This window comes from Poecilia reticulata, chromosome 3, assembly GCF_904066995.2.
Source record: "Poecilia reticulata chromosome 3, P_reticulata-male-v2, whole genome shotgun sequence".
Classification (NCBI taxonomy): domain Eukaryota; kingdom Metazoa; phylum Chordata; class Actinopteri; order Cyprinodontiformes; family Poeciliidae; genus Poecilia; species Poecilia reticulata.
This window is the reverse complement of record NC_088832.1, coordinates 9,859,381-9,885,885: the sequence shown is the minus strand read 5'-3', so window position 1 is coordinate 9,885,885 and position 26,505 is coordinate 9,859,381. Positions and strand designations below refer to the sequence as shown.

The 26,505-nt window shown below is 38.8% G+C and overlaps 1 protein-coding gene across 1 annotated transcript in view; it reads left to right on the top strand.

Annotated features, from left to right (window-relative positions):
- The window catches only part of znf609b (zinc finger protein 609b), a 96,457-nt gene that overhangs the window by 49,391 nt on the left and 20,561 nt on the right, over positions 1 to 26,505 (top strand). Inside the window, exon 3 of the mRNA XM_008404680.3 lies at positions 18,177 to 18,402. Within this exon, the coding sequence (XP_008402902.1) occupies positions 18,177 to 18,402 (226 nt within the window). The remainder of the gene's footprint in view (positions 1 to 18,176; positions 18,403 to 26,505) is intronic.

The following is a 26,505-nucleotide window of genomic DNA, read 5'->3' as shown; positions in this document are numbered from 1 at the left end:
ACCATTTGTGTATCCTGTGTTTCACAATTACACTCCATTTCATTTTGTTCAATTCAGCAATTCCATCCAGATTTTATACCTTGTGAAAATCATAGAGCTCCACTGTCTAATAAATTTTTTTTTTATTTTGTAAAAATCAGAGCTCTGAAAGACAAAATGCCATCATAAAAAAATTAAAAATTTCTGCTTTTAAGTGCATGACGTTTAGAAAATAGATTTTATGATCCGTGAACTATGTACAAGTGCAACATGCACATCATCAGGGTTGTAAATGAACCTTATTGTTAGTTGGCCCAGTTTCGCTGATAACCCTATATTTTATGGCCGACTACAATTTCAGCAACCTGGCAGCGTGTGTTGACATGCTCTCCAGATGGGTGCTTGCTACTTTCTCATCTAAATGTTACCTTTACCTGCAGACCCTTTATGCATTCTGTTCCTTTGTGTGCAGAGAAGTCGCGCCTTCAAAGCACGTACGGTTTATTTGTGAAGCTTTTGACTCCTTATTTGTCTGCAGTGAGCAACATCGTGGGAGTTTGATAAAGTGTGTTGACACAGTCAGCTGACATGCTGCTTTTGTCTCATTGTGCCGTACAACCAAACAGATTTAATGAGTGATGAATGAATAGCATGCTAAGAATTTGTTATTTCAGTCGATGGGAGTGATCCGTAACTACAGTGAATCGGAGAACTTTTTAAGTCTGGAAGTAAAGAACACCAGGTGGACACCGGTTTGTTTTTGTGCCGCTTGCAGCCCGCCGTTACATTATTGTTAAATCTCTCATTGTGTTTTGTTGATGTAGTTGCAGGAGTAATGTGGGTGAAGTGAAAATGGAAATAAACTCCCCGTTCGTAAGGAAGGATGGAGAGTTGTTAAGTGTTCGGCAATAACTGAAGTCCCACATTCGATTAGGAGGGACTTCTATGTCCATCTGGAAAACTGAATTATTTTCAACCACATCCATTTAGATTATGCATCCTCGAAAGAATGAGACTTTGCTGCTGGCTCCATTTGTTTACATTGTATGCTGCAAGTTATTACTTTAGTTCAATATATAAGTGTAGCTGGTCGGCGAAGAGCCCACTGGTCACAATAGACGGCTATAACACTATGCGTTTGTTTTACTGGTGCACTTTTATTGTTTATGTCCGGTCTATGCTGTATTTTTAAGAATTTATGTTTATTCCAGCCTTTCCTTTAATAACTTATTGTCTGTGAATTATTAACACCAAAGAAGGAAAACAAAATTCTCTTCGAAGCTGTGTGTAGCTTAAAAAAATAAAATCTTGCTTAACGGGCCTGTGGCTAATAATAGGGTTCAGTGGCTGTCATAAAACAGATAACTCATTTCTAATATTGCAGAATTTACTGCGTACACCAATATCCGACATAAACCAGTCACATCATGTTAAGGGGCAGTTATCTATCTTTGTACCGGCAGGAACCCCGCCCCCCCTCCGGCTCTTCTTGCTGTCAATTTGACAGTCAGTCCTCAGGATAAATAAAGATGGAGGTATCATCTGTGTTTCATGGATAGCAGCTGCAGACAGGGAAGGAGGATGAAGTGTGTGTGTGGGGGGACTACAATGACTGCTCTGACTGTTTATTTTTATCAGGGCATTAGCAGATTAGGCACTCAAACTAACAAGGTCATCAAAGTCTGACGGCTGAGAGCTGCAGACCTCTGCCGAGCGTCTGGCTAAGGGGGAGAGATTTGGTGTGATATAGTGGGTTTCACTTTACTCCTGCTCAACATCAACATCACCACTTTCTGACTTTAATAGAGGTTTTAATGATCAAGAGAGGTTTTATTTATTTGAGCGTCTCTGCCTGGGAGTTCAGTTTCACGGTTCCTCTGGACTGGGCTGACATTTAAAGTCGTAGAAGTGTTTCACAAGTGCTTAAGGGTCACCAGGTGCTTTTGTTCTTGCAAGTCGGTTTAAACCACCTCAAGCAGCTTTTTGTTTTTGAGAGTCACTGATTCATTTTTGGCTCTGAGGTCTTAAAGAATTTTATAGTTGGTGCAAACGTTTTAGTTTTGTGATTCTCCAACGTATACATGTCAGAACTTACATACAGATAGGTTGAAAAGCATGTTACATTCATTGGAGGTCAGTTTGTTTTTTGTACAAGACTTGTATGTAAGAATAGATGCATTTGTTTGTGGAACATTAACACGCATGATTCAAGTTATGTCTAAAAAAAAAATAATCTAATAACCACAATATTTGTGAAAAAATTCTTGCTAGATTTTATTTTCCAGGTGACAGCTTCTGTTTACATCTTTGCCTTTGAGGTTTTGTTTGTAAGACATACGTCATTCCCTCTTTATTACAGGCTATGTAGTATAACTTCTCAGTATAACTTCTACTACTATTCAGGAACGAAGAATGATTTTTTAAAAGTAGCTGAAGTATACAAATTTTAGTAGTTTTTGTTACACTGTTATCATTCAGCTAACACGGCACAAAGTCACAATAATGCAATAACTTCTTGGCAATAAGTTTAGCTTAGTAGTTTTTCTAACAGAGTTCAGGTGAACAATATATGCCCACCCTTTGTGTTCTGAATAATTGGATTGGCTGTAATCAATGCAAGGGTTCCTCATGAGCACAAATGTGTGGTAAGGTATGTGTATAAATCTGAAACATCTGTGCCATCAGAGAGGTTCTTGTCAGCTACAAGATTTTGAATAGTATATTTTGAATAGTGAACCTCCAGTACTCACAAGTGGTTTTGGACAGCTGCTGCCCACAACTATCTCAGATTCACAAATACTTTAGACATCCTGTAAAACACTAATAACTGTTTAATTCTTAACAGTAAATCAATTTAACATCAGTTTGAAAAGCTAATAAATAGATTCATAAACACAAAAACAAAGGATATTAGGTCTATAATTTCAGTATGTTTTAGTTTTACAAATGCTAGATAGTTCCAGTTATAGTTTTTCCCCTTGAATTATTGTTTTTATTTATTCCAGTTAACAAAAATGTTTTCTCAATTTCAATTGCATTTTGAATATTTAAGATATGCTTTTAAAAACATGTGCAGATAGGCAGATTTCCAGCAAACACTTTGTAGTCACGTTGGACAGAAAAATCTGTGAATATCAGGCCACTAATAGGGAGGGGACAGCTGTAGACTAGAGCCCCTTTCAGATCAAAGTTTAGAGACAAAATTGTGAACTTAGAAGGATAAGCCATGAGTGATCTTTGGAAGCTTTTCAAAGGGTTATCTAAAGATAGATATATTTTTTTTACTACCTGTTTCTAATTGCACAAAGGTTGACTGAAAGGTTGTACATAATTGTTGCAAGTTGTGGAGAGTGTGATAAAGTGTATGGATTAAAGTATGTCATCAGGTAAAGTGTTAGACCTGAACACATGCAGGAGAAAGACGGAATCACAGAAGTGAAACAAAACTAAGCACAAAAAAAGTTTCATCAATATAACACCATATACCATTTGATAAATGACCATCCGAATTGTGTTTTGCTCACTTTATTTTGAAAACCCAGTTCTAGCTTCACCACGAAAATCAATAGATGGATTGAGTCCTAGCCTACTCTCCCCCTGCTGTATTATTAATCTGCCTTTTCGGGCGTTTCGTCCTTTCACCAGCATCTGTGTTCAAGTGTCATGTGGTTTGAGCTGCAGCAGTCGTCGCCTCCAGGTGCATTAAGGCGTAAAGGTCTATAGGATTTTTTGAGGCTTTAGTGCAGGAACTACTGGGACTTGGTAATAGTGCACATCACCACCCATTAAGGTAGACATGGTTCAATGAGACAGCCTGCAGTTGGGGTCAATGAGAGTAGCAAGGCCTGGGTAGAGAGGCAGATTGAGGGGCAGAGCATGGGGTGCAGCTCAAGGGCCATTCGTAGAACAAAGCTGAGTACACTCCTCCATATGTACAGATATACATCTCTCCTCCTACGGCCATAGCCTTAACCTCCGCTCATTTATCATCCGAGGCACCATCTGAACTGCTAAAACCTTGACTGCATTGTGGAAGGATAAGCCATGAGTATTCTTTGGAAGCTTTTCAAAGGGTTATCTAAAGGTATCTCCTTGTGTAGCTATATTTTTATTTTTTAATTGTGTGATTTCTTAAAGAAATACCCTATGTCTTAAAGTGTGCCGTTAGCTTGTGACCTAAATAGGCCTAGTTTTTGTTGGTGTTAGCCGCTGAACAATGGGGAGTAATTTGGCATAAATCTCATCTGAGAAAAACGTGTTTATTGATGCGCGACTCAGGATTGTCTTTCTAATGTTTGGAGAAGGCACCACCCACAGCCGAGTGTTAACACAAGGGAAACAGATTAACAGAACATCTATAAATAGTTTGAGGTTGGGAACTCTGGGGAAATCTCACCGCCTGAATAACAACTTGTTTTCTTTGTATGCTATGTAGGACTTGTAAAAATGTTCTTTGTTGCCTAGCTGATAAGATTTCAGGATAGCATGTCTAGGTTCAAGTGTTGTTACTCTGCTTGATTTTTAAACTGCCTTTGGCTTTTAAAAGCGGAGCAACTTGAAAGATAAAACCATCTCATTGCTCACGGCTGCATTATGGGTAAAAGTAAACCGTGTGGGTTCTTTTCTTCTTGGCCATATTTTTTCTCTATTTTTTTTTTTTTTTTTTTTTACAAATCGTTTACACTTGTAAGAGGACTGAATCATCGGTATTTGGGTGGGAATTTAGGCGGCTGAGCGGTTGATGACAGCCTTTCAGTTTGCAGTCAGGTTTCCCTTTTACCAGGAGATAAGATTTATGACTATGGAGTGGGCTGGAGAAAGAGAAATCCTCGTGGGCTCAGCTTAGCTTATCTGGATTTCTGCTCCCAGCACAGCTTCTCTCCCTGTCGGAGGCAAGTGGGTGACCTTGACGAGGATGGGGCGTAACATTGTAATAGATACTGTTGTTGTCAACTGACCTACAGTCGGGATGAGGAATGTGAGAAGTGGATAGAATCCCAGATCCACGTTTAGGCAGTATAGGGTTGAACTAGCTGAGAACGCAGTGTGACTGCGGCAACTGCTTCAATAATTGATAGTGAGGGATAGAGGTGGCTGGTTTTCTTTTGGGAATTTTTTAACCATGTGGTTTGAGTTTATTTTATGGAGACATTGCTATTAAATAATGCAGCATAAAACGAAGTGTATAAAGTACTGTCTGCTCTCATTCTGCTAACTTTTCAAATCATTTTACCAGCAAAATTTTTATAAGATCCCTTAACGAGTCAAAAATATCAAAGATTAAGCTGAACTACACTATGTATGTGTTCTGCAGTGGTGCCATTTTTTTAATCTGTTTTGCAACAAGCTTTGACTTGCCAACACTTCTAATTCTGAATTTTCTTTAAATATTTTGTATAAAGAGATGATCAAGAATTATTTTTGAGTAGTTATTAATGTTTGAAGCAGAGGTGCGTATAAGAGAGCACTTAGTGTAAAACATGGTTTTACTATTTTAAAATGACCACAAAATGATTTAAAGTTTACGTTTTAAACTGCGTTTGGCACCTCATGCGTACAGTTGTTGTGATTTGCACAGCTAGCGATACAAAAGCACCTCTGTGTGTTTACCATAAACAGGAGAGGTTTACAGCTCAAAAGGAGGATAAAATAGAGGAACTTTGTTGTGCTCAGATTGACCTACCTGTTATCTCCTGAACATCGTGCGCTCCACATGATCTAAATAAAGTGCAGACGTGTCTAGATTTCCTTGAAAATACAGTTTCCTTTCAAACAGCTTCTTATAAGTCTGTGTTTTTTTTCATCTTTTCAGCCCTTTCTCTTCTATTGCAATGTCCACAGGGGTTTTTGTCTTAGTGCTTATAATAATGCATCCAGTGATTGGATTTTTGAGTGTCCCTTCAACCGATAACTGTCAATAAAAATAAGAATCGTCTGATTTACCTCAGCAGTTGATTTTTTGCTGTATCACTTCCTCAAACATGGCTATGGCTGGTTTGGTTTATTTCAACCAAACCATGACTCAATAGGAGTGGTGTACTTCAATTAGCATGCATAATAGTTTTGATGGTTCTCGACACTTAGCTTGTCTGGACTTGAATTTGATTAATAAATTTTTTTTAAATCACCTTAGCCTTTAAGCTCCCCTGCTTTTTGGATTCCTCTCTAAGCAATATCATCAGTAAAACCACACACTACGCCTCACATTTAACATATTTTGACTGCCATCAATGAAAAAGGATGTTCAGATTGCCTTGCGTCTCTGCACAGTGCTTCCACTGCTCATGATAGCAAACAGCCCACCCTTGTACTTTCCACCCAACCCCCACAGTGTGTGCTAACAAACAATACCAGGCCCAGTCTCAGAGCAGCCAGCTGAGGCAGAAAAAAAGAGAAAGGAATTAGGTTGACAAGGTCAGACTGAACCAAGACATGAGGAAAGTGTACCACTCCACCTGCTGAATGTTAGCCAGTCAACCAACCTGTCATGTAGCATACCGGCTAATTATCTCAGATAGGACACGAATCGGTGCCAAAGTTTTGTGTAAGTAGCTAAGCCATTCTTACTAGTTGCTATAATTGTTTTTCACCCTTTGGTTGGCGTCCAGAGCATAGCTTGAGAATGTTACAAGAAACCGGATTGATTAGTTCAAGCTAGCTCAAACTTATTTTTTATTGGTCGTACCGGTTAATTTGATTTGATAAATTTTTCGTTCGCAGTTTACTTTGTTGCCCTCTCTCTATGGTATTCTAATGTTTTCACCTTATTGCAGGGTTTCCTCTGGGATTTCTTTTCAAACTGCAATGGTTTGCAGTGGGGGGCGATGGGTAACCCAACGCTGCTGATTAAATGCCATAACCATCCAAAATGTGTCTAAAACATTATGCATGAAGGTCAAACAATATTAAGCAACTACTGTAGTATCATTCAGATGCAACATACGTTAAGATTAGGGTCGTTTTCACAAGCTTCAGCTAAAAATGCATTCAATGTAAACTTCTTTTGGTACCTTTCTTTCGTCTTTTCTCTCCTTCTACTTCGGACTGTCATCTCTAGTTTTCCTTCACTCCTGAAAGCAGTGCAGCACACAGTAGCGGTGTTGGGTTTTTTTATAAGAAAGTTTTGTGATATTTTAATTAATTTCAGACTCTAATTATGGGTAGTATAAGTGCACAAATATACTATAGACTATATATATATATATATATATATATATATATATATATATATATATATATATATATATATCTCATATGCTTTGCATTGTTTTAACTTTAAAAAAGCAACTTCTTTCTGATGCCGTGGCGGCTTTTATTTTGCCGTGATGGTTCGCCATGATCAGTTGCATGTAGAGGAAACCTTGTATTGATGGGATGTAAGCTGTTTAAAATGATGTTTAAATAAATGAAACGTTCAAAATGGCAACTGTCGAGATTAAAGGCACAATGCAATCGACAGTCCACCGTCGCTAGACGCCCATCCCAGAGGAGTGAATGCTGCAATTCAGTGCAGCATTCGCTCAAACTAAATGCTTTTTCAATTTAGTTTGTGCTCATAGCTTTAGTTGTATTAATATTTAAAAGAATGATACTGGCATGACGTGCCTCAGAATGATGCCTCTATATTTACATTAACGTTATGCTACAGAGCTGCTAAATCTATCAACAGAATGTTTAGTATAAGGGGAAGAAGCAGAGGCTATGTAGTTGAAAAGAAGACTGCTAGCTTTATCGGGTTGTAAATGTTGGTAAAATTACCCAAAAATTCACCACATTTCTTCTGTAATGGTTTACAACCGTACTTTAAAATTTAATCTGACAAATTTAAAAATGAATCTGATTAAATTTTCATGTGTTTATATGAGCTAAAAGCATTTTTTCTAAGAACTTAAATGCTTTAAAATCTGAATTCCTTCAACACAAGACCCGTCCTGTCTTTATTAGTGGATGGATCAGTGGTTTCACTCAATCAGATCATCCCTGTTTCTAATTCCAACAGTATCATGCTTAGCATTGCATGGCATTATAATTGGAATTGATTGATTAAGAAAAAAAAAAAAACTGAAATTGATGAAACTGAAATTGGTGATGTACTTCCTCAGTTATTCAAATTCAACATGGAAAAAATACAAATAAAATTGCGTTTATACATTTGTGCTTTACGTTCTTTTCTAGTTTTATTTATTTATTTATTTTATTTATTTAATGCAGGCTTAGTTTTCCAACCCCAATTTGATCATATAATAAAAAAAACAAAGTCTATCCACAGTGATTTCACTTGGTAAATTAGGCCACTGCTTTATAAGTGAGCAAATTGGTAAGCTCCACTTATCTTGGCTCGGTTCTCTGCCCTGCGGTCCCTTGCGCCTTCTGCCTTTTTATATCACTTTTACTTCCCATTATGTCGCTGGTAGCTCTGGCAGTATTTTCCTGACTATTGCATGCTGTCTTTTCATCAGGTGAAGCCTCTTGTGCTTTTATAAAAGAAACTGCTTTGTTTTGAGTGTATTTTGTACAAAAGGAAGGCTTATTTATAGTGCATGGCTGTATTTACACTGTTATGAAATGAGTTTTCTTCCTAAAAACGAATGTGCAAAACACCAGCTTAGCTGTAGATCAACTGCTGCTCGGAACTGACATTTATGCTGTATATGAAGCAAATTGTCATGATTCATCAACCAAGGTGTGTCATAATGATGTGGGATTTACAATCAATTTACAATCTACGTGCTGCGCAAAGCTTGTCGCTGAGCATGTGATGATGTCTTTATCTCGGATGTCTTTTACATGCTCACAGTTATGTCAAATGGCAAGTATCTGAGTCTGTAGCTGTTTAAATTGTTTAGATCCTTTCTTGCTCATTACAGCTCTAGTGAGATTGCAGGTCAAGGGTGACTGATTTCATCGCCGTTTAGTTTCCTCACTGTATTATTTATGCTTTCCTGAAATCACATTAGCAGCTGAAACCGAGAGGAGTTGCCTAGAAACTGAGAACGTTTCCCAGCTGGTAGTCTACAATAGATGTCAGGTGTTCCCGTTTGTATTTCCTCTCTCCGTCTGTGATTAGTCTGAGCTTCAAAGAGAGTGAGGAAAAGGACGTGTGCAATGTCTGGAGGTAGTCCGTTTGAATTATTTTCTCGTGTTTGTGCTTTGTTAACCAGTCTGCTATGGCGGTATTGAATAGAGTATTCATTTATGAATTGCAATTTTTGTTTTTTTCCCCCCCTAAAATTGCGTTAAAAGTTGTAATGTTAAATTTGGTAGATTGGTTTGAATTTAAGGTCAGCTGTTTATATAAACCTGTAAATCATTTTAGCAAAGTGGGTCTCTTTTTAAAGTAGGAAGAAGCAGTGATCTGAGCCAGCATGAAGTGTGAGAACGGCACCCCCTCAAGCTTTAATCGTCAGCAACTCAACATAAAGCTTAACGAGGTTCGCTCTTTGAGTCAGTTTCATCATTAAACCAGAAGCACTGATCTTAGGCTGTTAAAAGTAAGCCATAATTCTGTTTTATGAAATGAAGTAGCTTGTCAAAAAGACGTGCTTCCATGGCTTCTTGCTTTTATAATTGATAGCTATTTTTTGTTTCTATTTCTCTTTTTTTTTCAGTACGTTTTGTCAGCTAGGTGAGTCAGTATGGTGGATCAGGTTAGGTTACCACGTCATGGCAGATTTCCGGAACAAAAATTAAAAATGATCTTTGGTAACTTTTTAACGCTACGGCACTGACAATTATGAACATCATTATTAGACTGACATTTTTGACCATGGTTGAAAAAACCTTGAGTGGTAATCCATTGATCAGAAAAGCTCTGTGCAAACTTTCAGTTTTGTTCAAATATCTAAATATTCAATCTTATATCTAGTTATAACTTAACTGCATAACTACCAGTAAAAAAAAGAGGAGTGTTTGTTTGCATGCAGTTTGTTAAACTGTATGTATTATTAATCCAACAGTCATAGGGCTTTGGTTCTCCAGAAATGGCTGCACAGAGAGCAGTCGAAACAGTCATCATTAAATTTTATGACGTTCAAAGCAAACTGGTACTTTTATAAGGCAGGAGAACAATTTTTTCTATGACTTCCAGTTTATGCAGTTATGTGGAACAACACTGAAATATTTTATGAGACAAATTATCAACGAGTGGTGTGAAACAACCTATAAAAACCAGCATTAGCATGTGGTGTGCGTAAAGTGCTCCGATTACGATGTCAGCAATTAGGAAGACTTGACATACAGTATCTGTTGACGATGGAGTCCGACAAATCTCTAGAAACAAATGGTAGCTCTACATCTGTTTCAGGTGACTCCGTGTTGGAACATTATTGCAACTTCTTAACCGAGTTAACTCTGTTAGAGCAGCATATTCAAACTGGAACAAAATGTTACCGTAAAAATTTAAAAACAATCCTGATTGCAACATTCTTAGAGTAACTTTATTTTTTCATTGTTAATATTTAGGCTATAGTGGGGAAAAAAGAAGTGCGCTTGGTGATTTCACACCAGTTATCACTTCACTAATCAACACAAGCATGCTAACAGACAGACTAAGCTAAACATATGCTCCAATGCCTTGAAGCAAGCTTACACACGTTAGGATATTTGTGCGTTGTTGTAGTTAATTATTTACATTTCACACACTTGTGTAGGTAGGTATAATTATAATTATACAAGCTGTTTACTGCCACCTTTTTTGCTTTGGAATGAAATACTGTAGCTACACTTCACTTTACGTAATCAGGTGTCCTTTTAGCCCAAATAGTAACACATTTGCAGTCAGTTCAGCTGATTTAATTTAAGGGAACAGCTTTAAATTGAGTTGAAGGCCGACTGAGAGGGAAAATCTGGAATGCATTGGAGGAAAAGAAAGCTGCTTTTGGTATTCACTTTATAACAGCTGCTAATGCTAAGAAAATACCAGAGATGATTGCAGGGTTTAGCAGTGTTAGGTATAGAACCACATCTGCAGGATTTTTTCCCCCTCCTTCTGTGATCTGCGGCTGCTTTGTAAGAATGCGTAAACCGTGACCAGAACATTTATTGTACGTCCATGTTTAACATGAGGTTTGTGTGTGAAAACGATTTGAGTCTACGCTGCGTTGTACAGAATGACTCGTTGCTATTTTTAAAAACCAGATCCAGGCTATACATGACAGGATTACACTGGAGTAAATCAAAGTCTCTGAATTTTCTTGGAGCCCTCTTATGATCTCCTTAAGCAGCAGGCTTGGTTTATTTGGATTTGCATCAGTTTTTTTTTTTCTCTGATGAGAAGCGTTTAATCAGCAAAACTTACTCTCTCAGCTCTGAAATGTCCTCGGGATAGATTTACGCAAATGATGACAAATCAAATGTTTTGAACTATTTCATTGCTGCGTTGTGGTCTGTGCAACTCCGAACAGCAAAGGTACAAACCCTTAGTTCCTCGGCCATTGCTTTTCACGAATATTTTTCACATATCAATATGTGTTTGCTGTTTGTCTGGTTTTTTTTCTTTCTTTTTTTTTCCTGTTTTGAAACATTTACATCGCTAATCCTGAACAGACAAGTTTTCATTGTTTCAAGAGTGAGTCGGATGGTAGATTTTACATTAGTTCTCCCATGTTGTGTAAGATGATTTACCGAATTCACTGAATTCACAAAATGGTTGTTTTTATTTGCATTTCTCTGAATGTGTTTGCTGTACAGATGAAACGATTAATTACGATTAATCGGTTATTGAAACCGTCAACTGATTTAGCAACTGATTAATTGTTAACTGAAGTAAACACTCAAAAAAGGGGTAATTTGGAAAATAGCTAAAAATATGTACGTCACACCTAAGATATAAAAAACTTCAGTGGCAGTTTTAGCTTCACCTGGTTTAAAATCTGTAAAAAGAAAATCTCCTAGTAAGCACCTTTTGCCGCTAACTATTAACTTTAATCCAGAAAAAAATATCAACGTATCAGCTCTACCCTGTTTAAATAAATCAGACAGAAAGGGAAGCTAATGTATTTTTTTAGCTGCAGGTGCAACCTTTGCTAAAAATGATTAAGTGTATCCTAAAGGGAACGCTTTTTTGTATTTTAGGCAACAAAATGTTTTATCTTATTTAAAAAGGAATTGAATTGTCTATATATAGACTAATCAATAACTAAAATAATCATCAGTTGCAGGAAAATTTGCTGTAAGATAGCAAATTTGGACAATGGTTCCAAAATGGGTCATTGCCACCTTAAGTAAAATCTGTATTTTCTGTTTATCAGCCATAAGAGAACAAGTACCGACTTCTCATTGTGTGACTTTGTTGCGTAAACGTCAAAGCAGAGATTACTGTCCTCAGGTAAATAGGGCAGCGCGGCTCAGTTTGCTGTTTGGTCTGTTAAATCCAGGCAGAATTCCCCTTCAGTCAGAGCCCTGGTTACACACAGCTCCAGGCCCAGTGTGTTAAACATTATTTTTCCCAGTGTGGCTTTCTCCAGGGGGGAGGGGGTTGGCACGGGGATTCAGTTTAGAAAAAGATTGCGTGACAGTCGGGCATTGTGGTTTTCAAAATCCGTCTGTCAAGTTATTGCAAGGAGGGGGAAGAAATCTTGGAATTTGGCATGGGCTGGGCGTTGGGTGAAGCCTTGTAATCTTACGAGCTCTGTAGTTCAGTTGCTCGTGGTTTTCTCTAAACCTCGAGCAAAACGTCAGGCACTTTGCTGTTTGTGTGTATGCTCCAGCCCTGCGGCAAAAATCTTTTTATTCACTCACACATCAAGACAGCATGTAAACACAGCAGCCTGGTGACCCTTCTGAGATTGTGTTTAGTTAATCAGACCTAATTGAATAGGTCTTTTGAATCTGGCAGGTTTCTCGGGGGAATTCTAACACTTAAAATGAATAATTTTATCATTGATTTTTATCACAAGCTGAGCGTATTAAAGCTCATTTAGATAGAGTTCCTAATTTTAGCGATGTTGGGTAATAACAGTGAAATAGAGCTGCACACTAATGGAGATAATTAAGCAAAATAAAAAATAGATCCAATTGGAAAAACAATTAATTGGACACCTTTGCGTCTGAATGTATGTTTTTTTTTTTTTTACCCTTTATATCATTTCTCGCTTTAATTATCTACCATTATAAATAGAATTAGACTCAAGTTAATTCTCCACTTTTCGAAAGCTGAATATAGAAAGCAAAATTAGTTTTAGAACCTAATTTTTAAAAATACGGAAGCTGAGAAGGGTCTTTTCAGATATGAATATTTTCTTAAGATTTCCTAATTCCTGAAATAATGAGTTTCCAATTACACTGCAAACCAGACCTGCAGGGTGGGAGCTCATATTAATGTTCATACTAATTGAAACTTTTTTTCCCCTCCCCATTTGCTTACTGTTTTAACATTTAGAGACTGCTGAACACAACACTGAAACTGTTTACTGGTGGTGTGGTTGTTGATCGATTTGACACATTATTTGTATAAAACAGACTTGTGATTTGGGTCAATTTAATCATTTAATAAAACTAATACACAGAAAAAGAACTTTGAAATCACGTATGATTGTATTTTGGAACTATAGTGAAAACCTTTAATGGTGTTTTCTGGTGACAGTGAGGCAGTTTACTATGATTTATCTGGTTTATGAGTGGTGCTTAAATACATCATCACCACCAGAAAACTTTACCTCAAGAAAACCACATGAAAAATATTTATGGGAACCGTTGATCACAGCTTTACATGAAGAGGTAAAGTATGCCTAAAGCAATGACATTCTCAACTATGTAATTAATCCAGCTAACTCTCCAGGTCAATGTCACCTTCATCTGCGTAAGCCATGCTGTATTTGTTTTTTTCATTACAGTTAATTATTTTTATGATATATTCACATAGTCATAAAAATGCTTGAATCTGAATTATAATTTGTTTAAAGTAAAATGTACCTACAACTTATCAAAAACAGAAAAGGCAGCTTAGAAAGTGGAAATATCTTGGCGCAGTGCTACTGGACACGCTACTGGCTGTGTCCAAACACCAGTCATTTTCCTTGGCACCGATTGGCTGCACCACCAAGATTGTTAATAAAGAAGACTGGAGATGTTGGCTCCCATGGTAATGCGTATTAATGCATGTTAAGGTATATCTGGTGTTTGTACTGTTTAAAAAAAAAGACAATTGTAATTGTTTTTTGGAGGGGAGTCTGTGAATTTTAGCTATTTGTGGACAGTTTTGGTCCCCAACATCCATGAATACCAGGGGTCTCCTGTACTATCAGAAAATGTTCCATTCCACCTTTTTCTCATTTATTTAGGTTTCTGACTCTGTTTGGAACAGAAATATCTCTAAGCGACATCCTTCTAGTCACTATTATTTAGTGGAGTCACAAAATCTGTAGTATATGAATATCAGTGACGTGTGGTCAGGGGAGGAAAAATTATATATATATATATATATATATATATATATATATATATATATATTTATTTATTTATTTATAAAGATATATTTATAAAGATATTTTCACCCTGTGGTTTGTACTATAAAGTACCTATTTTTCATTTAATTTAACCAAATCTGATGTTATTTTTCTTCAAAATCGCTGAATTTTCCCATTTTCCCAGTCAAAGGCTTAGAAGCGAAGCCGGAGAGGCAGCAGCGAGCCTCACCTGGGATTGCGCAATAACTGCACTGGCTGTCATTCTATGAGAGCATGCTCCTCCTGTCTGTACGTCGCCAATAAAATGGTTAAAAACATTTAATGTATGAACAGATTTTCCATAATTTAGCTTATGTATTTAATGTACTGTGTTTTTATTGTCACCAACTGTGTGTGTAACGTGTTTCGTGTGCTAAGGAGCGATCAGAAATGGCAGAGAACAGGTTCGAGGTGAGGCAGGTAGTTCTCTTGCCTCATCGCAGGGGGCGCTCATGAACCCAGACATTGTGACTCCACAGCTGCAGAGTAAGAGACAGTAACAGCGATCTAGCCATACAGAAGCTGCGCTGATACAGAGAGAGAGAAAGACATGGTTTTGAGTTGTACTTTAACGGTTTCTCCCTTTGCTGTTAAGCACAGCACGAAATTAATAATATCTACATGTCTAAGTTTGATTGAGATAACATAATTATTCTGCGGCGGCGCGGCTAAGCATCACTTGTTAAAGAATAGACTTTCTGCCCTCCAGGATTGTACGTAAATTGTACGAAATTTTCTTTATGTAAACAATAACATGCTGGGGTCTAGATTTGTAAATACAATTATAATTAAGTCTGTGCCTCACCAGCTATGAACCTCACCGCACGTCACAGATGAATATGTAATGTGAATTGAATGAGCAAAATTACTTGGAGTTTCTCCCAGGAAACATGCTACGTGCAGTGGCAGCTGTGCAGTCCACCAGGGCAGTCCGCCAGCGATGCACCGTGTTTTTGTGTTAAAAAAATGTTAAATTACAAAGTTTCCATAATTCAGAAACAATACCATCTCAGATAAATGCAGGGACAGCCCGATCGGTGCGCACTCCCTCTGTTGTCGGTTGTTAGCGCTATGAATGGTCGTAGCTTGGATCTGGAATGTAATGACCAAAGCTGCATTACAAAATAAAGAACAGACAAAATAACCAGTATGACTCCATTAACAAATAATTTGAAAGCAACTTACTCTATTTTTACCTTTAATTTTCTGCCGTCATTTTTGGTTTCAGCCCTCTGTGGCTCCATAAAATACAGAACCATTGTATGGTGACAGCTCAATGTGAATTTCCCATCCTGTCTCATCCACTCAGCCAAGCAACTTCGTCAGCTTCGACTCTTCCATGAACACATTAATTAGTTCTTCCTCTGGGCAGCAGTAAAAATGGGCCATCCACCCTGACATCAGAAAGCCATGAAGCAAAAAGACTTACAAGAGCTAATATGAAATTTCATCATGGATTAATGTTTGGTCTTCAAAGTACCCTGGTCATCGTGGATTTAGATTTCTTATCCTGTGACTGATGCAACCCACACAGAATATCTCGGTGTATAATCTATAACTATATCTTAAATTGGAGGGGGGAAGCTTTAATCTTACTCCATCTTTCGACACTTAGTAGTCAAACATTAGAATCACACTGGATGAAGTAGAAACTCAGTATCGTAATTAGTTTTTTTCTTTCCAATCAGAGACGAGATTCATTACGGGAACAGTTTGGTCGACATTTCATCAAACATCTGAGAACTGCCGATGTCGAGTTTGAGCTTGTTCGTCCAGCATACCTGAAGCAAAGCCCACTGAATGAAGACGATTAAAAGCAGCAGCTCATCCGTTTGATTCTGTATCAAAGTGGTGGACTTACTGTCTTCGTCTAAATGCAATAAACTTCGTAGTCAGGAGCGACTGTTTTGTAGTTTTTGGATCGCTACGTACCCTGCAAACAGTTATTTAAAGGCTTTGCAGGCTGATAATCTACTGTGTCAGTTGTTGTTTTGTCATCTAAGCGTAATTGGATTCAGCGTTGGCAGCATATTCCAGAGCACTGAGTGGTTTATGCCCAATTAATAAATGCGCGTCGCTGGCTGCAGTCTGGCATTCCTCCTGCAGTTCACTGCTAATTATTTGGAGAGCTTTAATGTCGACTGCCTTGAATAAAGAGCACTAAGAGTGGTGCTGCAACGGGCCCTAAAATCATCATCAGTTTTCCTCCCCATGTCTCCCTCTCTCTCTCTTTTTTTTTTTTTTGTCCACCCACATTTTCCTGCTTCCAGTTTTGGTCGCTCTCATTGTGTCCCCGCCTGGCTGTCCTTTTCGTTCTCCTCTCCCACACGGACCTGCTGTCGTTTCATCGCTGTCACGGCGTGTCAGAACAGGTGAAATCAATTACTGACCCTCTGCGGCCTACTCCCTTACCGCAACTAGCTTTTTTAATTGAGAGAATTAATGAGCGATCAGTCTGCGAGATGATTTGGTGTCATGGATAGCTCTGCTGTGTGCGAGGGAGGAAAGCTGGAAGAGCTGGTTGTGGCGAGGGGGTTTGTTTGCTCGACCCTGCATTTCTAATTCTGTCCTTCCACAGAGGCAGTTAAGGCAGTTCACATTCCTCCTCTTCATTCCCTGACTGCTAATCACCTCTGAGGTTGAGGAGAAAGGTTGAGGAAAGACACAGTAGTTCATTGCACCACTTTACAGCTGCATCGCCCTTCGCTCTATTGAGGATCTCTTTCAAGGGCCTTTACCAGAATCTCTCAATATCCACTTCCCTTTCCATGTTGGCTGAATCATAGCATTAGTGCAGTAGATTCACAAAATCATTCACATGCAGATACAAAAACCTAACTTGGTACAAATGTCCCAGGTGCTAGTTTAAAAAAAAAAAAAAGTTAAAATAATTCAAGATGGTAATTATTTTATAATTATAAATAATTCAATTTTTCCATTATTCCAGGTGACCACCATGTCACATGTTGTCATGTTACATAGAATTTTGCACTAAAATGGCCCGTTAGATGACTCTCCGGTGGACATTTTTCAAAATGTCTGCCATGGTTGTAACAGAGCATATGTTTGCCCTAAAACTGGCAGCTGTTGCTGTCAGCAGTGAGCACAGCTAACCAAAAAGTTAAGTTCAGTAACCAGTAATTGACTAAGCAAAAATCTGAACTATTCCAAAGCCTTACTGATAATTATCTAAACTAATTAGAAGCCACTACACACTTAAAAAAAAATTAGCAGAAGCCAATGCTAAATCTGATAAAATTTTTTAGATTGGCATGAGCTAACGCTTAACCGCTAACCACATAAAAAATTGGAGAAGCTAATGCTAACCATTAAGACGACAGTTTCTCCGTCTGTCACACATCTTCATGTCCTTCTAGTTGATGACTGGTATGAGATACTCAAGCAGCAAAGTCCTCAGTTTCAGTTTTGCCATCTGATTTTGCTACGCATTATTACTTTAAATTTGTATGAATTTAAAGTCAAAAACATATAATGTGACAAAGTTAATTCAAGTCATGAAATTTAAAAGCCTCAGAAACAGTGGTTGTCATTCTGGAAATACCTAATGGGAAATACGAAAGCATACAATGTGAGAGGTGAACATCCAAATTTGTATGCTTATCTCCGTACTTAAAACTGTTTTACAATAATATACTGAACTACATTAGCTCTGTGTGTGATTAGAAAGATGTTCTGAAGTGTTTCATGTTTTTTTTTTTTTGGTCTCTCAAACCTCTTCGTCTTTCTTCGCAGATGGAATCTCCCGTCTCCACGCCAGCTCCTCCCCCTCTCCACCTGCTGGCCACGGTCGGCAACAGCGAAATTGCCTCGCCGTGCGAGCAGATAATGGTGCGCACGCGCTCGGTGGCGGTGAACACATCCGACGTGGCCCTGGCCACAGAACCCGAGTGCTTGGGACCGTGCGAGCCCGGAACCAGTGTCAACCTTGAAGGCATCGTGTGGCAAGAAACTGAAGACGGTAAGAGAAGTGATTAAAGATAATACTCAGAAATATCTCTTCTCGTGAAACACTTAGGTTCTGCCTTGTTTTTGCACAAGAGGAAATATTGTAAAACGTATGGGATTGATGCGTCTGGTCTTGTACAGTTCCCCTCAGTTAGTTTTGCTTTTTTTGCTTAAGCAATGGTTGGAATTTCTTGTATATTTTCTTTAATCCACACAGTCAAAGCTGTTCAGACACAATCACTACTCTGTGTTATGTGGTGAAATGTTAAATATTCTTCAACAAGTTGCACCTTGATAATGCTTGCCATCAACACTCTACTGTAATAAATCCGGCTGGATTTTACAGTAGAGCTCAGTTATTCATTGGTTGGTTTTCTGGCTTTTCATATGGGTTGAGATCAGAACTTCTGGTAGATTAATTTCAGTGTATTAATTTCAAGAACAGTTTAGAAATCTGTTTGAAATCATTGTCCTGCTTTAGCACCCAGCTATATCCAGGGTTCAGCCATTTAATTGTTGATCTGAGGTGAAGTTGGAAGAATCTGAAGGCAGTCTTGAACAGTTTTGTGCTATTGACCATGTAGGTGCGAAAGCGCCACCTTATCCAAATATGCGTTGTCACTCTGACTATAAGCCTCAATCTGCCTACTTTGGCCGAGGGATTTGGCTTGTACATTAGGGCAGCTGCAAATTTAATTCAAGCTTGAAAGTTTGGATTTTTACAGCAGGGACGTCTACCTTGGCCAAGAGCTTTTCAGTCCATGTTGATGTTAAACTGGCTTCACTGTGAACAATGACAACAGTGTTGGAGCAGGTTCCAGTTCACCGGAGGCTTGAATCGCTTTGGTTCTTGGATTGTTCTGGAACCTTCTTAAGGATTTGAGACATTCTGGGTCAGATGGTTCAAACCTGGAGCACAACTGGGTGTGCCAATATGGCTGTGATGCCAAACATACATCACATCTGCATTGGTTCACATGCACTATTAAAACCAAGGATCAAATTCATGCTTGGCTCACGATTGGCCAATACTTGCATATGAAATGGATCGTATCTACTTCTGCAAACATCTGAAAATCAACCTGTGTACAATATCCCCGTGTGTGTTTCCATTCACCATGTAATTACGCAAATTGGAATTATAAGAATACTTTTGCTTAACGGAAACACGGCAATTTTGAATGCGGATGAGGTGGTTTTTCAGCTGTATCAAAATTTGTGTATTTTGCGAAAATACATTGGAAACACTATTTTTTGTTGCATCACACGAGTCACATGATCAACAGCCGGACATTTCTACCAGCGGAATACTTGAAGGCGATGACAGGAAGTGGCAGGAGGATGATGGCGCGTTATGTTTTTAGATGACATCGTGTGAACAAACATATTCACTTATTTTTATTCCGTTTTATTTAATGGAAAAACCACAATTGCAAAATTGTGCTTTTTCGACAGTAGCAGAATATCGACAAAGTGTTACGCACATTTGTAATGGAAACATAACTGTGTGCAGATGAGGACCGGACACCAGGTCTCATTTGCCTGTGTGTGGTTAACAATAGTCACTCCACTATTGTCAACTTAACTTTTCTGACTCCTATGACATTATCATATTTTTATTATTTTTTTATTCCATATTGACCAAAACCTGAATTGGCAGGCTGAGGTTTTTAAAGATCGGTAATCTGCCCTAAAAGTGCAATCGGTGCTCCCCTAATCTATGCCATTGATGAATGTATGTAAATGTCTTTGAAGGTGTACAGAGTGACTGCTGTGAGGCTAAGACATCAAAGAATTTTTCGGTTTTGTCATTACTTTTCATACCTTCATGCCTCCTGAAATATAATTCACTATAAGCAAAATTGCCTGAGGAAATAGTGGTGGCTCCAATTTGTGCTTTAACACCACATACTGCATTATACTTCCAGGCAGCATAGTGGTTGGCAGCCAGTTCTTAGGTGGCCTTGATTTGTTTTTTCTTTTTTTTCTGCTCTGCCTGGGAGTGTGCAGACGGGAGTTTGTTGCACAGAGATATCTCCTCAAAAACATCATGCCTCCACAACAAAAGCCGTGTTGTTTTTCCTTTTTTTTCTTTTTGCAAGCATGCCAGTTGGGAATAGTTGGCTCATCTCCTGCGGTGCAATCCGAGTGAAATCTTAGGCACTCTGTTTTTTTGTTGTTTTTTTCCCCAGCCTTTGATTGAAACCACATTGAGCTTATTTAATTTTAAGATGTATCAGTATCATTATCAGGGTTCCTTTTGGATCTGAGAAACTTTGCTTCTTTTTTTTCCCCCTCTCTCTGTTGTGAATGTGAAATAATGCAAACAGTGAATCTTCAAAGCGGCTTGCGCTCAGCCGCTCTGCGGGCATGCTGAGTACAAATCGCCCACACATCCACAGTGCTGCCTGTTGGTTCACTTTGAGGAACCAAACAGAGGAGGAGAAGTGGGGGGAATAAAAAAAAAACTCTGCCTCATCAACATTCCCAAAACAGCCCCTGTTTTGCCATCGAGTGGCTTTTCCTCCCCTCTTTCCTTTTTTTGTGATTTTTGCTCCAGCTCTGAGCCGTGTTTGATTCCCTCTCTTCTGTTACCGAGCATCCAGCCGGTCACCCCTTGACTCTGTATCCAGGCAAACTGGGAGAGAGTGAGTGCATGGTGTGGGGGGTGGGAGTTGGGGGAAGACAAGGCCACTTCTGTTAGTGACACAAACATGGCTCTGAGCCAAAACCAGTACTATGCTGTTCTCCCTCATTCTCTGCCTCCCACAGAGTGATTGAACCCCCTCCTTTTGCCCTGCCCCCCTCTCCTCCCTTCACATTCCCCCTGTCCTTTGCCTGCACACACACTCTCTCTCTCTCTCTCTTTCTCTCAAGCTGGTATTTTGGCTGAAAGAGGTGGTGGTTTGGTCTGGTGGAGCTGTGTTTTCCTCTGATTCTGTCCTGTCTGGCCCAGTGGGGAGGAGGACGGTGGGTGCTTTAGAGTGGTTTTTAAAGTGGTGAGGTGAAGAGAGATAGGGAGGGGGGGGAGGGAGTTGGTTGGGAGGTGGTGATAGGGAGGTGGGGGGTGGGCACTCTGCAGGTGTAGCGCACAGGTTGTTATGGCTGTCAGAGCTTTAGAGACCACTCGGGTAAGATTACAAGTGCACTCGCTTTGAAGATGCTTTTTTTCCCCCTTCTTCTTCTTCTTTTTATCTGAGAGGAAAAAGACTTGTCAAGCAGACGTAATTTATTTCTGTCAGGGTTTTTAGGCTTACTTTGAAATTTGCCATGAGAGTTGCTTGATAGGAAGAAGCTACATGTGATATGACTTTTTTTTTTTTTTTTTAAACTAAGTTATTTTTCTTCTTATGTTCGTTTAAGGTAGCCGGCTCCCTCCTTTCCTCTCCCCCAACAAGAGCTGTGGTTTGAAAGGGCAGAGCGATCGTCGTCGAAAAACACGGTTTCAAATATCAAAAGCACTCAATTTATTACTGGGGATTTATGGACATGGAGAAGAAATATGGTCCATGTTAGCTGACAGGAACAAATTGCATGTACATGCATGTTTTCATACTGTACTACTCATTTGGTATACTGTAATTTATGCCATTGATTGTCAGGGGGTGGAAGTTAAGCATTTCTCTCACCGGCCACTGTTGCTAGTGGAATAAACAAATGTTTGTTTCTTTTTAATGTAACCAAGATCAATATTACACAATTACATTTTATTGAAAGCTTTTATTATTGACCGGTAGCAACATACCATACTTGTGTATTGACATAGTGTTGGTGGTGGTAGCATGCTGTGTTTAACCCCAGTATAATTGTTTGGGCTGTGTTGGTCGTTTACTGGTTTTAATGAATTATGAAGACAAAAGCTTCTAAAAAGTCAGAAATCGCATGTGTAGTTTTATTAAATTACACATTATTTTCTGAAGATTTTATATGAAGTTATATTTCCATTGATTGCAATTTTGAACCCTGTTTGGACCTGCTGACTCATGTGAAATATTACAGCTCATCACTTCTAATGAAACTGATTAACCCTGACAGATCTTCACAGAACAAAACAAAAACTTGAAAATCAATAAAACCTTCAAATTAAGAACAAATAATCACCAGATGGTGCATATTTGACCTGTTTCGATAAATACAAGATGCGGTTTCCAATAGTAACACCATCTGCTACTTAGAAACGATTTGCATAAGCCCATCAAATACACAAAATATATATATTTAACTGCAACGATCAGGTAGCAGTTTAGCAGCTTCACACATTCAATTCAACATCATAATTATTTATAGTTGTATTTTTTTACCCTGATATTCACAGAAAGACTTCTGTAAGCAAACTCTCCTTTTCTCCTAATGACATTTATTAAATATTTTCATTAAGTTCAAACATAGTTTACACTGCGGAATGGCATCATTAGAATAAAAACCTTTCCGAACAGCTACGATTTTACTCTATTTGGTATTTTAAACCTCAGCCTGTATATAAGGACATAAATGATTCAGCAAGCAGAAATAAAACACGGTCAGTATTTTTCTTCTGTTTACATTTTTCATGTCTTTACATTTTGGACGCTGTTGAAGTTTGTTTACATTTCATTCTAAGTTTGTTTAAACTGAATTTTGCTGTATTTGTAAGAGACGCTGAGAAGAGAACACATAAGAACCTGTTATGTGTCGAGTAGAGTTGAGATGCAAATCAAAACGCACATCTTTAACATCTCTATTGGTTTTCCTCTGATCAAGGCCTTTGCTCTTGTTTGATTCTTCTCGATGGTTTTCCATCAAAGTAGCAACGATTCAAACCTTCAATAAAATTACCCACAGCCCCGCTCTCAATTTTACCTTTTAATGAGCTATCAGCTTTGTATATTAACTCAACTTCGACATGAAAAATCTTTGATTGCTGAACAATAAAGCCGAGTGTTTAGCTTACAAACGGCTTCTTTGAATTCGCTGCTTGTTAGCTGCAGATAAATGAGCTTCTATTTATAAGAGAGCCTGATGGTTGTGTCTTAAAAGGAAACACCAGGGTGTTGTTTTACCCTTAAAATCTGCATTCTTCAGATTTTTCAGTTTTGGTATAGTCAGTGAACTTATTCTCAATGACTTCCTTTGTGTTGCTTTTTTCACACCACATTAAACGACACAAAGATATGTGCTGTATTCCCTCTGCATCATTTTTTTATGGCACAAGCTCCTAAAAATCCAAGGCTGACTGGCCTTGGAATGAAATCGACCTGGTTGCCATTTGCGTCACACCCCCATGCAGCTGCTGTTACTTCAACAAATAAGAACCAACCCTGTCAAAAAAAAAGAGACTCAAAGAACCAGGAACACAAACACAGCAGTCATTCTGATTAGAGGTGAATTAAAAAAAGTGTCCACCAGATTCTTTCGTATTTGTACATTTCAGGCATTTTAACCCCCTACCTAAATGTGCGTGCGGATACAATTTAGCATGCCAAACAACAGCTGCTTTATCACCTCCGCCTTTTGGCCTAGTGGGAGTAAATGAACAACAAGCTCCTAGTAATTGTCTGTGCCTCACCCGACTCACTCTGAAAGCCAGAGAAGGAAGCAGGCGAGGAGGAAGCAAGCAACACATCATAAAAAGCGATCAAAGAAGCTGGACCTCTGGTTGGACCTGACAACATTCTTGCTTGATGAGGATGAATGGATTTTTTTTTTTTTTTGTCTCGTGTAATTTGAGGCTTTGAGCACACATGCGTCCAAATCTGGATAATAACTTAATGGAAGCTAAAATGCATCATGGGTTGCTCTAAAATAAAACCCACATACCTTTTTTTTTTTTTTTTTAAGAAATTAAAGCCATGTAGGTCTTTTGTAGAAGAACAGAAAATGTCTAACGTAGGAGAAAGTCTCTGTCATGCTGTCAGTCTGGAGGCAACCGAAGCATAGAGATCAGGAGGAGGTTAGCTGGGTGAGGTGGGGAGGAGGAGGGGTAGGAGCAATGGTATTTTAAGGCCTAGCACTGAAACAAATCCCCTCAGAGCAGACGAGGCAGTGGCAGCTCCCAGGGTCGTGTCGACGGGGCGACGGGGGCGGCCCCTCCCAGGCTTAGCATGCTGATACCTCCAAATGCCATCTCTGAGATGCAGGAGAAGTTTATTGGTCTTGAAACGGAGCCCAGAACGCCTTGGCTCCTGCTCCAGGGCAGAGGGAACACAGAGGGGGCCCCTTTAGCCAAACACTGCAGCTCCATGCCAGTGGCAGTGTGGCGTTTAGACACACACACACAACACACACGCACACACAGATCCTTCAGTTCACAGCAGGCTATTCCCAAAGCAGGTCCCACAGCTTCTTATGCTCCCTAATAGATGAATAATATAAGCTGTTTGTGATAAGTGTTTGTCTCATGGATTATTTATACAGCCACCATCACTGCAGCATCTCCAGCTTTGGTGTTATCATGGCAGTTAATAACTGTTAGGCTTCTGCGTAGAAGAAATGGGAATGTATAACAGATGGAAGTGAAGTTTATCTCATGTAGCACTGTCTAGTTGCTGCATCGGTTCAAGCTATCATAACGGGCCCCAGATATGAAGAAGAATGCTTTACATTACAGTGTCTATGTCTAAGACTCTTATTTTGAACTTGGAAAGGAAGTAGATACGCGGTTGTTTTGTGGTCAGTTATTGAAAATTGCTTATCAGAGTGTATGCAGAGGGTTTGTTGGCACGGAGAGCCACTAGTTAACCATTTAGCTTCTAACGATGCTAACTAAATTGTAGACCTGCTTTAGAGCTTCCTATTAGTGCTAAAGAACTGTTTCATTGACCAAAATCAGGGCCGCAGTTGTGCACTTCTAGTTAGAATGAGGGAAACAAAATAGATTCTTCGACCACAGCTACCTTGACCAACATTTTTTTTTAAGTAATTTTTTTATCCTGTTTGGGGGGGAATCAGCATTTTTACTGTTTTTGGAATTTTAATAAAAATTCTATTATCCATGCTATTACAATGTTAACAGCTTCAAAATCGAAATGTTTATGATCCCGAGCATGGCTAAAGTAGTGTTAGGCTAAAGACTCTACCAAAGCTAGAATAGATTGGGTTTTTCCAAAGCTAGCATAGATTGGTTATTCTAGCACAGAAAACCAGAGTTCATTTATAAAGTGGGCCTCTCTATTATCAACTTACTTCCACACAAATTCACCAGAAATAGATTACGTCTGGTAATTGGTATTTAGTAAGCCCCTAAATATTAAAATCTCATCTTGTCCCGATGTTGTGTGTAGTTTTGTGTCATTGACTAGATATATCATCTTGCCTGTAATAATGGTGTAATTTGTTTAATTTCTTCCTTGTTTTTACTTTCTGGATATGATTAAGCCAGTTCTGTATGAAAAATGGATGTCTATTGCTCACCTGCCAGCTGTCTTTTACTGATGACTCATTACATCGTTTTTCAGACGAGCCATGGCCTCTCTCTGGGACGTTGCTGGAGGAACTGTACTTGAAAATAGAGGAAGCGTCGTCTGGACGCCTGTATTTGTCAATCAGACCAATAAGCAGCAACCAAAATGGATTGCAAAGCTAATCACAAAAGACCAATTTTATTAACTGCCGGGCACAGATCCTAAGGATTAAAGCAAAAGTGGTAAAACAATTTATTTCCTCAGTCCGCGCACAGATGATTTTCATTTTCCTGTTCTTTGGCCGCTCTCTTAGCCAACTCTTACCCTCACCAGTGCTTACTGTGCAAAAGTGGAAGTGGAGAATTTCCAAGCTAGAATGTCGCTTTCCTAAATACATGTGGTTAAAATGACACAATGGGAAACTTCAGATAGTCACAGATTATTGTTCCTGAGGGAGAGAGCCTGATTTGTTAGTCACACATTTAGTCCCAGGGTGAAGTTGGCAAGATGGTTCCAGAATTGACCCAAATCTTGTGAAAAAAGAGACATTTGTTCCTGTTCTTACTGACCGACAACAGCCTTTTTCCAAATGCTTAAACAGTCTCGAAGTATAAATCATACGCCTGGAGGAGTTGGAGGGCTTTGCCAGTGGTTGTCACAAGATATCATGTTTTCCTTATACACGTCAAGGAGAGCTTGAGTAATGTGCCTTTGGCAGATCCATCGCTTAATCTCAG